Source organism: Carlito syrichta, unplaced genomic scaffold (assembly GCF_000164805.1).
Source record: "Carlito syrichta isolate Samal-C Ts95f unplaced genomic scaffold, Tarsius_syrichta-2.0.1 Scaffold308858, whole genome shotgun sequence".
Taxonomy (NCBI): domain Eukaryota; kingdom Metazoa; phylum Chordata; class Mammalia; order Primates; family Tarsiidae; genus Carlito; species Carlito syrichta.
Genome location: NW_007252954.1, coordinates 315,520 through 328,943, shown reverse-complemented (window position 1 = coordinate 328,943; position 13,424 = coordinate 315,520). Strand labels below are relative to the sequence as shown.

Here is a 13,424-nt window from a genome sequence, read left to right as displayed (position 1 = left end):
TTAATCAACTGGGTAAGTGTACTTTGGGAAACAAATACTGAGGATCTGCCCAAATTTTGTCTAAGACTCTTCCCTCTTCTATAATCCACTCTGGAGACAGTCAGTGAATTCACATCAATAAATGCTTTTGGGAGTTAGGAAAGGTTTGGTTAAGAAGGTTCGTAAAGATAAAGGTAATCTTATTACTAAAACAACTGTACGTTTTTAGGTTTTTTTTTCCCCTTAAGGGGAAATTCTCTTTAGTTTGATTGCAAGATAAGGGTTTTGTTGTTAACCAAGATAAAATATAGTGCTGCATAATCTCTTAAATTAAAATTTGAAATGTATGTTAACACAGACTAGAGCAAATTAAATAGCTTAGACTACAATGGGTAAAGGGAAAAGAGTTTTCATGAAAATTAGCTTAGTAAAGGTAAATTGCATTTGAATCTGAACTTTGGATCTGGGTGCTCTGCTATTTGGCATATGTTGAATTGATAATGCCTGTGTGCTAAAGAATTCTGATTGTTTCTTTTGCTTCTCTCGCAGCTTATAAAAATGCAAGCAGACCCATCTAATGAATATTAATAGGAGTGATGTCTAGATAACACATAAACCCCCTGGATCTGTGGACTTTGGATGGAGTAGTCAGGGAGGGTTTCTGTGGCTTTATTTAATACCAAATTTACATACTTTTAAAGAATAAACAACATCTTAATATTTTAATATCAATATTCCAAAGTGGAGATTTTCGTGAAATAAAAAGCTTAATTTTCCCTCCCTGAACATTATGTTCACCAAGGTCTGCATTTTAAGAGACAGGAAACTGTTAGCTAAAAAAGAAATTAACTTAATCCCCTTCATTAAGTTCCAGTCTTTTTTTGTTACTTAGAGACAAGTAATAATTATACCCGTAGCAATGCAAAGCATGTTTTACACTTTTGTTATACAAAAGAACTGCAGTTGTTAAGGTGACAGCAAAAGAAAATGAGAACATTGATAAATACTGATTTTTTTCTTAGTTCTTCTCTGACTCTTGAAAATAAATTTCACTCAGGTGTTTGAGAGGCATTTTAATTCATTAACTGCAAATATCTACCCATGTGATTTTAGAAAATGTCAATCAACTAGCTGAACAATATTTTCCCAGCTATGGTTATAAACACAGCAGCTAAGTGGGTGAAAAATAGCTGAAATGACTATACATTCCCATTCTTTTGTAATGCATAAAAGGTGGGCATTTTGTTTTCAAGTTGGTATCTTTTGGATGGAACTTTTAGCAAGCACACAGTAAATCTCAGCAGTGTATATCATTTAAAGCACATATTCTCTCTCTCTCCCCCTCTCTCTCTCTGGCATTGTGTGAAATACTTTTTTAAATTTTAACTTTACAAAGGAGGGAAATCATTAAAATGTAGTTTGTACCATTATATTCCATTATTTGTCATCTTTATGGCTGCTCTGTAGTTTTCATGGCACCTCTAATGGTAAGCTTGGTCAGGAGAGGTGAGCAGGAATGTTCACACACTTGGCTGCGGGTGCCGCTTCAGAGTGTCTGCTAGCTGGGCTTCAATCCACGTCCCTGTAGATTTTAATGTCCCTACAGACTGCTGGCAGCCTGCTTCCAGCTGTGGCAGGCATGATGCAGTGAATTGCTTTTGAATGTTCTTTACTCAAATAGGCAGTAATTACAAGCTTAAAGAGGTTTAGTGGTCCAGTAAACTACATAATCACCCCTGAATTAGCCCAGGCTCATCAGTTGCAGTCCAGCAAGCTCCAGTCTGCTGTTTGTATGCAGCCTTGATCACATAGCAACCTGATCAGCAGGTGTGGAGCAGCCAGAGTCCCCCATAAACACAACTGTCTACTGGGGACAATGATCTCTAATGAGATGAGGCTACACCATCACTGTAATTTAAGTGGGAAAATTAGCACGAGAGAATGAGTACCAGTTCCAGGGGTCTTTAGTCATATTGGGAGCAGTACAAATTCTCTCTCTCTCTCTGACTCTTTATCTCTCTCAGAAAATCTCCTCAACCAATGTACTACTTTGCTTATAACTTATGGATACTTTATTCTTTATATAAGGATTTTTTTTCTAAAATTTAATGTTAGACAAGGCATCTGTAAAGACAATAATGATTGCTGTCAACAGACTCATTTCAAAATGGTATCACAGTATTTCATCTTCCTTGTCTTTTTTTCTTAATGGTTTCAAAACCCTTTCTGATTTTTAAAGTGGAAAAGTGTTCTTTGGAACATTTACTTTTAGTTCACATGCTCTCTGAAGTAGCAGAGATGGTCTGTATGTAGTTTGAAAAAGATCCTTATTTTATTGGAGTTTATTGTGTAAGTCAGTCATGAACTCTCTTTTCAGAAAAGTGGTGCAGTATAGTGTGCTGTTGTTTTGTTGTATTTGTTAAAGTGAAGTTCTTGGGGAAAAGCCTGCATGTTGAAACCGCCTCCTTTATCCTTTCTTCAGTCCTCTGCCAGGCACCGTTAGATAGAGAATTTGAATTTGATCACATTGAAGTTGGAGAGTGGGAAGGGAACTTTTGCAACAAATAACCCAACAACAGCATAGAGTGAATTTGGGAGAAATTATACACTGATGTTAAGAAGGAAAAGGAGAGTAACACAGTCATTAAAAACTTTGACTGTAGAACTGACTTCTTAGGGTCAAATCTCAACTCTATCCTATTTACAAGTTAGGTTCTGTGCCTCAGTTTCCTCTGTAATATAAAGGTAAGAATACTTACCTCATAGACTTGTATAAGGCTTAAATGAGTGAATACCTAAAGCGTTGAGAACACTACCTGGCACAGAATAGTCATTATGTAAATGCCAGTTAAATAAAGTAAGAAAAATCTGTACTATCTTGGGATTTGTAGAACTGAATGAGAAGCATGAATAATTGCTGAAATGGGGCTACTAGTTTTCTGATGATTATCTGAAGTAATCTATTTACAAGTGCTAGTTGATTAATTTTGGGCATCTCTAATTTCAATAGCGTTCATACAACAAGTATTCATTGGGCACAGAACTGGCTAGTTACATCATGAATGGGAATAGCATTTGTGTGTTTTTATTAGTAGTCTACTAATATGAAATGGTTTCAAATGTCATTTAACTCATTTTATTAAGACTTATATAAGAAATAAAAATAATTGGTAAAATACACACACTCCAATTTGCTTCAGAGCAATTTAAGGCATATCGTAGTGCGACTGGAAGGAATAGCGGACATTTGATTCTATGATCCTTAAAAGTGTTGCTGTATGTAATATTTTATCATTCCCGTATTTATAAGTAATGCTGCAAGCACTAATAAAGTGATGGGCTCATGGGTTCCCATTGAGTTTTCTGTCTTACATCAAGATCTATTATCTCGTCTATTAACAGAACTCCATTGTAGAAAGAAAAGATACATATACATGCATACATATACATGCATACATTAAGATAATAATTTTTCATATAATAAGTAGCAATCATCATATATATTCATGATTAACTCATCAGGATTGCTCCACCATATAAAAGACAAAATAGTTTGGAAGTGAGTTTTTCAAACTTGTATTTTTCCACTATGTTTCAAATTCCAGCTCTACTACTTACCAGCTATGTGAACCTAAGAAAGTTATTTTCCTTTCTGTGCTCAAGTTTTCTTGTCTATCAAATGGGTCTAATAGTTGTTAACTGCCTTAGAAGGTTTTTGTGAGTATTAATACCAGTGAAGTATTTGGAACAATGCCTGGAGCATCCTTACTTCCTAATACACGTTACGATGCCTACATACACCACTTTTATTAATAATGCTAAGCTAATAGCGGTATTTGAGGGAGAACGTGGGCTTAGGTTCTGGTGAACTAACTTTCAACCCACAGCCACATCTCTTCCCTTGATGCTTACCTCCTGGGTGGAGGAAGTGGGGTACTAGGGTGCAGGGGTAGGTAGAGAAATGGCAGCTCTTTCCTCTCTGCTCGCCACAGTTAAAAACTTTGTTTATGTTCTCTATATTTTTGGTTAAAAAAGGGAATGGAGGAATGAGAAGGAATCAACAGTGGGTGTGTAGCCAAGTGGAGAAACTCAGGATAGGACAGATATGGTGCCAGCGCTAAGTAACTGTGAGGCCTGTGCATGTTTTTTGACCTGGCCAAGCCTCATCTTCCTCGTCTGTGAGGAGGAGTTAAATGCAGCCCCTACTCATGGGGGTCACCAAGAGTACATGAGATAATACTTGCAATGTGTTTGTTGTTCTGACTAATAATTAGAGTTAAACGAGCTATTAGTAACAGGATTTGAAAAGGACACTTAAAAGTTAAACATGAGTTTTCTATCTTAGTTACCTGCATGTACCTCCAATTCTGTATTTCTCATGACCGTTTTTGTGTTTTCCCTTATAACCATGGTCTTCTACTGAGATAACCAGTATTCAGGGGCTCATTAATAATCATAACTGTTCAGCATAATTTTAGCATCCTTCATGAATTTTAATAGTTTTAGGAAGAGGATATAAGTAGCTGTTCATTTAGAGTCTAAATTTTATGTCTTTAATACATATGCTTAAAAATACTTTGGTAACATATATATAGCTAATGAAGGAAATATCTAAAACATTGTTATTATTGTAGATTTATAAGCAATTTAAAAAATCCCAAATACAAAGAATGAATATGATCCTTATATTAAGGACTATGGCAGTCCTTAATATAAGTATCCATCTTTTTTACTTAGTGCTTTTATTTTCCATTTAATTGATATTTAGAAGAAATTAAAATATCAGATAAGTGAGGCAGGCAGGGCATTTAGTATTGGCCTCTTATAATTGGCTATAAAACAGTGTTTCTCCTGTTGTGTATTACAAATATAGTCTCCTTAGTACAGAAAACAAAGATTGTTGTGAAATATTACTCAGTGTTCCACTTTTCCTTCCACACCTATGCCATTTTCATGTGATGGGATCAAGTTTACAGATTCCTACCTGACTCTTCTACTTGCACACCTCCACTGGCAACTTCTTATAACTGCTGCAGGAGAAACAAGAAATTAGAGGGATTGTCTGCAAAATGATTCGACTAGGTTTCAGAAAAAGCAAGTGTTAAAAAATGGAGCACATTTAGTCTGAGCAACTAAGTAATCTGGGAGTGTTGGTGGAGAATTAAGAAAGCAGTTCGAAATCCTGTGTCTCTACTGATGATGCTCCAAACATTTTTGGCTTCTTAGCCCGTCCTGACACCACCCTTCCTTCTTCTTCGTTCAATTCCACCATGTGTGAGGATGCAGGACTCAACTACTATGCATTCAGGCTATGTTCTGCCACTGCACGGTGCACTGCTTTTGTAATGCAAATAGGAGGCACAAAGTGTCTCTTTGATAATGTGCAGTCAGAAGACAAAAAAGCATTCACTGAAACAGTAAAACTAATTCATAAAGCTGAAAGACAATAGGGAAGCATTATGGATTTTTTTTAAAGGAAAAAAGTATCCTAGATCAATGTAATTGTCACAGTGTAAGCTATTCATAGTCAATGCATAAGGGGAAAATGGTTGCAAGTTTATTTACAGTGGGAGAAGTTTTCATAGGCAAAAAGAAATTATGTTAAACAAGTATAAATATGTTTGGTTAGCAAGTTTCGCTTATCCTCTTAGAGGTCAAATATATAGCTGGTTATTTTAATTTAGATCTATAGTATTTCCTTAGTGACAAAAACTCAGTAGAATTTTTAAAAGAGCACAAAGAGCTAATGGTTAAAAGCCATATGGTGGATTTTTTTTTTCTTTAAAGGGAGTATCTCTCCATCACATACCAGAGTTTAGCTCAAGGTCAACTTATATTAATGCATTAAACTTAGCTGTGGAGGAGGCAAAGGGTTGGAGGAAAAAGGATAAAAGAAGTTCCGAAATTGTTCTTCCAACATATTCAGCCAAGCAACAGAACATTGCCTTGATAAGGGTTATATTGGACAGTTGCCATAATTCCTCCTGTTAGATCAGCTCCTGCGGTACCTATTCCCATACCTTTTAAAGTATAGCATGTAACATTTTGCTTGAAAATTGCTTCCACCTCTATTGCTTTGTTATAGCTGTTTTGCAGTTTTGGTATAGAGGCAGTTCTGTGTCACAAGAAATTACTAATCTGAGGCTTGAGAAGGGGCAGTGTAGCCTTCCATTATCTCACCAGCAAGCTCTGTACAGGATTATTTTCAAATTTTCTGCTGCCACTACAAAGTGCTGTTAGAGTGACCAAGGCGGTGAGGGAGGGGATGTTATTGAAACTTGGTTACCAGGGTAGATAAGATAAAGTTCATCACCCTCCTGGCATCAACATTTGCAGTCAGGGGTAGAAATTTTGATGAAAGAAGTACATTTGTTCAAAGATATCATTAAGATATAAGACTGGACATTTTCCATCTGTGCATACTGAAGAGTTTCTCTTTTCCTATTATTGATGCTCATTTGGAAAAGTCTCCTTTCTTATTTCAATAAGTGCATTTTCATCCAATGTTTCGTAAACTTGTAAATACCAGATAACAACATTAGAACCCCTTTCCCATTCAAACCTCAAGAAATTAACATTGGAATTGTGCAGTGATAACTTTCTTTAGAGAGTCACCATTTTCTTTCTGTTACTTTCTATTCTTTGCATCTGGTAAAATGACAGCTCAGACTAACTTTTACATAAGCTATTTTTAGATTTTTTTTTCCAGGCCTCCTTTAACTATTTCTATTATACAAGACACATACTCTAGGGATCATTTTATTCTTTAATGGGGTTATTAAGTGATCACTCTATACTGGTTCATTATTGGAATTCACATGGCAGATCCAAGAAACATGCAAAGAGTGGCAAACGGTTTATATTTCAGCAAGAGATCTGTACTAGAAAGGAAAAGTCTGAGTGAAATAATGATGAATATTTTGTGAGTGATTCCCTTTCACTGAGGCTCCACTGCCCACAAGCCACTTATTTTCCCTTTGAGGCCAGCATCTCTTTTCTCTCCAGTGATCCAGCCTAATACACGTTGTGCAGGTTTAATGCTGGGAGGGAGGGGTCTGCTCTACCCATACATAATCACTGTTTTATGGCTTTCACTCATTCCTGAGGTGTTAATGCAGATCAAATGGGAAACACTCCAGAAAGAACCCTTGCAGGCTACTGCCTTGCCTGACTCTCCCCTCTCAATCGTTAATTCTTATTGTAAGACCTAAAGGTAATTTTGTTTGCTCTCTTAATGTGTTGCCTTTCTCCCAATGGCCCTTGCATATCCTTTCTCAAATTCCCATCTTGATCAATTGTTTGAAAATAATTAAGCTTTTAAGAGATAATGGCACGAAGCTAATGTACACAACAAAAGCGAGGTATCCCTGGCCATCTATGGAACTGTGGTCAAATTTGCTTTGATATCCCAAAGTGATTAGGCTGATTGGTATATCTGGGAAATGCAATCCATCTTTCCTTCACAAGAACCTACTGATCTTTCCTAAAGTAATGAATGTCCTTGTCGTTGAGATGCAATAACCGCAAAGGTGCTTGGAAGGATGGCAAGGGGTGACTTAGGCTCTTGGCTGCAAAGACTTGGAATGGATTTTCCACTTTCTCCCTAAAATGGCACTTCTCAGGGATCACTCTTTATCTCTTTTGCACAGTGATACCTGCCTTGGCCCTTTGCATGGTCTCACTTGCTCTGTGGGCAGAAGGCAACAGGACTTTGAATGTTTCTTCTGTAGCCTTGCCTGTGGCATGTTGGGTTTTTGTCAAGTTTTTTTTTTTAAGTCTACAAAGGAATAATGCATACTGTCTTCAAAAAGCTTATCTAGTAAGGATGCATAGGATTTAAGATGTTTAAACATATTGGGTTTCAGTTTAAAAGCCTACTTCTTTGTGAATTTTTTGACTGACTAAGGATTAGCTACATAAAGTCATGGCTTTCATGTGATTCTACCAATTATAGATTTTTTTTCTTCCTGGAAATTGAAAGTTTCTAGGACAGCAAGGCCAAAAACTATGAGAAAAATAAAAATATGTAATTGACCTACCATACGCAAGGGCTTAGGAATTTTGTTGATACCTTTTCTCTCTCTTAAAAATGGCCAGATTATTGTGATATTTAATTTTGTCAAGGCTCATTCATTTCTATGCAAAAAAAATATATCCTGAACAACTGAAAATTTCTTAATGGAGACAGAGTGCTGGGTCTCCATAGCTTGAGGCTGCCTAGCAATTATGCTGCATGAAATTAGACACAGTTTGTTCCAATTACTTAAAATCAGATCACATGAAAAGTGACAGAGAAAAAAGGGTAGAACGTTCTCATTTTATGATATTTAAATTTTGAAATCGGAAACTACATTATGTAAAGAAACAGCCAAAATTTGCACTGAAATTTTGAAGGCTACATTACTGCTCTTTGAAGCTGCAGTCATCCAGGTAAGCTGCAATCATCCAGGTAATTTTAATGATTCAAAGAAAATTTTTTTGATATCACTTGCATAAATAAAGTATGAATTCCATCTGCTACATAAGAATGTAAGTAAAACTTGTTCACAAACAGGCATGCAAAAGTACTCTTGAAAACAGAGGACAAATAAATTACTGTGACAATTTTCAATTTTCAAAGTAACTAAAGATAAATGGCATAAATATTAATTTTTATCCAGTTCTGGTCATAGCATTAAGACACAGCTAACAAGACAGTACAAAAGGTGTTGCCATTCAGCTATACTGAAGAGACATTGTGTTGGCATACTTATTAATTCTATTTTAAGAAAATCACTGAAAAAGGCCAGGTGCGGTGACTCACACCCTGGAGTTCCGGCACTTTGGGAGGCCGAGGTAAGAGGCTTGCTTGAGCCCAGTAGTTTGAGACCAACCTGGGTAACACAGCAATACCTTATCTCTACCCAAAAAATAAAAAATAAAAAAGTTAGCCAGGCATAGAGGCGTGCCCCTGTAGGCCCAGCTACTAGAGAGGCTGAGATGGAAGGATCGCCTGAGCCCAGGAGGTTGAGGCTGCAGCGATCATGTCAATGCTCTTCTTGCCTGAGTGACGGAGTGAGACCCTGACTCAATATATATATACACGCATACATACTTGAAAAATGAAAGAGATGTTCATAGGACCTGGATAGCTGTAAGCGAATGTTACAGAAAATGTTGTAGAGCAGAAGCTGCTTGTATATATCCACCTATGACTTTATATGTCAAATTGTGACAACGGTTGGATGCTAAAAATTTACATATTTCAAAATTGAGCTTATATTCTGACTGGGTAATACTGTAAGAACTGCTAGCCTGGGTAATCTTTAAACTCAATGGATCTTAGAACTGTATATGACAAAATGGGGGACGAGAAGAGTCCCTGGTTCCAAGTCCCATAGTTAATGAGTGGCAGTATAATTTATACGGTCAAATAGGGTCATGCATCTCATGTAGAATGCTTTAACTGGTGTAGACCTAGGACAACTATAGATCAAACTACAATTCAGCATTATGTTCACAGAATAAGAGCCTCGTTTGGTTTGCATCATGTGCCAAACCTTTATCCAGTGGGAGTTATGTTTTAAACCTCAGGGTAATGGACTGCTTTTAGCTCAGTATCTAGTCATGAGATTTTGGCTGCAGTGACTGGCATTGTGTTGAGCAGCACTATTGTCACCTATGATCTTAGTCTATTATGAGGTTTATATTCTTTTATTTGGAGAGAGTGGGTTAACATCCATGTAAGGAATGAAGCAAAGAAAGTAGTTGTACAGAACTTAAATAGGATTGTTTATTTTTCTGCGGGCTTTGAAAAAGAATTTATTATACATTTTTATGTCGCATCTGAATGGGAAGTATCTGTGTATCATGGCAAGTTATAGCCATTCCTTTGATCCATAAGTATTTTGTGATTTCCTGTGATGTGCTATCCTGAGCTTTGAGGATGGTGAGTGAGCAAGACAAGGAGTTTAGAGTTGTTAAGTGATTGGGGAAGGACACACCAGTAAGGAAACAAAATAAAGTAAAACAGGTGTTTCAGAGAGTGATGCTTGATAGTAGGGAAATAAGAAAACGATTGATGTGCAAGCAATAGGGTAGGGTGGTAGGGAGTGTAGAGCTGGAAGTTTGAGCTGAGATCTGAAAGTGACATTGGAGCAGGAACCTGAGTGATGGGGAAAAGCTTGAGTGTTAGAACAGAAAGGAGAATGGTACGGCTGGGCTGCAGGGTGGGATGGGGTTGAGAAGAAGGCATCAACATCTGAGAGGTGCACTGGGCTGGATGGTGGTCGGCCTTACAGTCTGAAGGCTTTTGAATGGGGATATGAATGGGGATTCTGAAAGGCATTTGCCATATCCTTTGGTCATGGTAAGGCTGAGACTCTGGAAGGGAAGCAGGAAACGCCAACTGACTCATGCCTGCTGCTAACCATCCCTTCCCCTGCTCAGTCTTCTCACCTGCAAAACAGGAAGGATGATAGGCTCCATTTATGCCACTCAAAAAGATATAATGGGGGATTAATTACCTTCCTGTCTGTAATATACTTGAGCTCTTTAGAGAAAGGCACTATATTCCATGAAAGCAAAACCTTATTCTAATTGTGTACTTATTGATTAAGTGACAATCATAGGCAATGCTTGTGGGAAAAATTGCTATGTCTCTGCTCTCCACAAACGAATCCCATGTGTACTGATATAGAACATATTTAAACTTACATATAAGAGCACCAAAGTGGTCATTAACAAGCCTTTTTAGCATCTAATCAGACATTATTAATTAAATTAAAAGCTATGTTAATTAGCATTCAATAGACCAGAATTAAGTTTTGATGGCACAGATAGTTAAATTAAGGGTTGAGCGTGCCCTTTCCCATTCATAATAAAATAGAAGGTTGACTCTCAGAAGAATTTTATCTTGGCAAACTTTATTGAGATGTGGTGTTTCGAGCTGCCAATGTCTTCAGAGCTGGAAACCATGTCCTTACTTCCTCCCCCAGACTTCAGAAATATATATTTCAAATTTAGATATACTTGATTAGTGAACAAAAAGTGTTTGCGCCAAAACTAATTTCAGTTGAATTCCAAACATTCTTACAAGAAGGTATGAATTTCATTTTATTATCTAATCCTGTAATACTTTTTATCCACTCTAACACTTGAGGAATATAGCTTGTTCTTAGCATGCAAAATATGGTGGTCTTTGATCTTATATTGGCCTGTGTTCAGAATTCCAGCATGTGTTGACATTCAGATATGGAAACCAACTTTGGTTGAATTTTGTTTATTTGTGCTTTGCTGAAGAGCTAAGTTGAATAGTGTGGTTTTTTTGTTTGTTTGTTTGTTTGTTTGTTGAGTTGGAGTCTCACTCTGTCACCCAGACTGGAGTACAGTGGCTGCTCCCGGCCACCGCAGCCTCGACCTGCTGGGCTCCAGCAATCCTTCCGTCTCAGCCTTCCAAGTAGCTGGAATTACAGGCATGCGCTACCACGCCTGGTTGATTTTTTGATTTATTGTAGAGATGAGGTCTCGCTGCCCAGTTGGGTCTCGAACCTGCAGGCTCAGGCAATCCACTCACCTCAGCCTCCCAAAGGCGCGGTTTTGTTGTTGTTGTTGTTGTTTGTTTGTTTTTAAGAACACCCACTCTAATTTTGATACTTGCATCCAGCAATATGGTGTTTTGTAGGGAAAATGCCACTCCTGGGGAACTTAGCTGAGCTTGTTGGTCCAAAGTTAGGCGCAGAAGTCCATGGTTCAAAGAAAATATTACATAAGGGCTGCATATTTTAGATGGTTAAAAAATTGGCTTGTCCTTATTTTAATCCTATAAAATACAGTGAGGATCATACTAAACTTTCTGTGTTTGCAACAAATAAACCTGTTAAGGGATAAACTCAGTATCAAGGTTTTGCAAGTATCCTAAGTAGCTATTTATACACTTCACTAATCTTTGTAATTGGCTTGTCTTTTACTGCCATTAATTAGATGATGTAGTATTCCATTAATAAGAGTGACACACCTCAGCATTTTTACCTTTAATTACAGACTTCACTAGACACTTAGACTATTGACAAAATGGCCTAAATACTACCTGGTGCACACGTATCTTTTTTGTTCTCTTTCAGCATCCTTACCCTTCTGAAGAACAGAAAAAGCAGTTGGCACAAGACACGGGACTCACCATCCTTCAAGTGAACAATTGGTAAGTAATTCGGCTTTGTGTTTACACACAATCTGTTTTCCCCTCTGGCAACCTGCAGTGAATGTTTTGCATGAAGAAGACACACCCAGTTGTTGCTGTTTTCCCTGATGGCTTGTTGATCCAAAGGTGAAAACAAACTGTTGACTGATATGTGAGAACCCTTGCTAGTAGGAAAAGTAAAACATTGTGTTGCCTTCTGCCTCTTTTATAAATGGACAGATTTGATGCATTGTATAAATGTGTGTGCTTAATTCACATTCATTACGGCTCTGTAAGTATATCTCTATGGTTTTTCTTCTCCCCTTTAGGGTACTCGAGATAGTGGTATCATCCTATTTTCTACAAAACAAGAAAATCCACCATCACTTATCAGTCAGGTTTTAAATTCATTGAATAACTAAATTCAGTTAGATTTTGTTAGGGTTATGCATTCAAGGGTATTCTTCCTTTTCCTTTTATCTCCCAAATACTGAAAGGGAGAAATTATTTATGTTTCTACTTTGAAGCTATCCAAACCTGGTGTATCTCAGGGCTGTGCAATGTTGTTTTCAAATAAAGTGTAAATTTCTGATTTGGGGCAAAGCTGAGATTATGTACCAAGTACCAGTCATCAATATTCTGACTTAATGTACAGCAGTGTGGCAACGAGGCTTTGAGAAAGTATGATTTATTACCCTTTGTGAATGTGCTGAAAGCCAGGTTTCATATAATCACCCAGGGCTAGTGTCATATTTGAAGGGTATCGAAATCCAATATCCTCTAAAACTAAGTGTATCTAGTTAATTGTCCTAATATTTTCAGATTAGTGTTTATGATGGGGGAAACCTTATCCTCTTTGAAGTAAAATCCAGAAAAGGCCCAAAGCCTGGCTGGGGGAAGGGGAGAACTGGGAATGCCAGTTTGTAGACAGAAGTATTTTTTTCTGTTCAATAAGTGTCAAAGATTAATATTACAGAATCTCTGATTACATGGCCTAATCCATTTTGGTGAATACATTTGTTCTTGATGTCTATTGCACCAACATTAACAGACCCTTCTCTGTTAGAGAGCCTGGGAGCCTTTGGGAGAGATTTCAGATATATTAAACCCCATTACAGAAAATGTAATTTCTGTCAATATAATCCCGTGTATTCTTCAATTTAGTATTTTAGAGATAACAAGCTACTTACAATATATTTGCCTTTGGAGGATTAATTTACAAAGTACACTATCTGTAAGACACAGACAGACTCACATAAGCATTGCTTGTAAGGGCTATCAATTTCTA

At 37.2% G+C, this 13,424-nt stretch overlaps 1 protein-coding gene across 3 annotated transcripts in view; it reads left to right on the top strand.

Annotated features, from left to right (window-relative positions):
- Positions 1–13,424, top strand: part of MEIS1 (Meis homeobox 1) — a 137,619-nt gene that overhangs the window by 101,279 nt on the left and 22,916 nt on the right. For all 3 annotated transcript variants that reach the window (XM_021716660.1, XM_008066223.2, XM_008066222.2), the window contains one exon: positions 12,081–12,157. In XM_021716660.1, the coding sequence (XP_021572335.1) occupies positions 12,081–12,157 (77 nt within the window). The remainder of the gene's footprint in view (positions 1–12,080; positions 12,158–13,424) is intronic.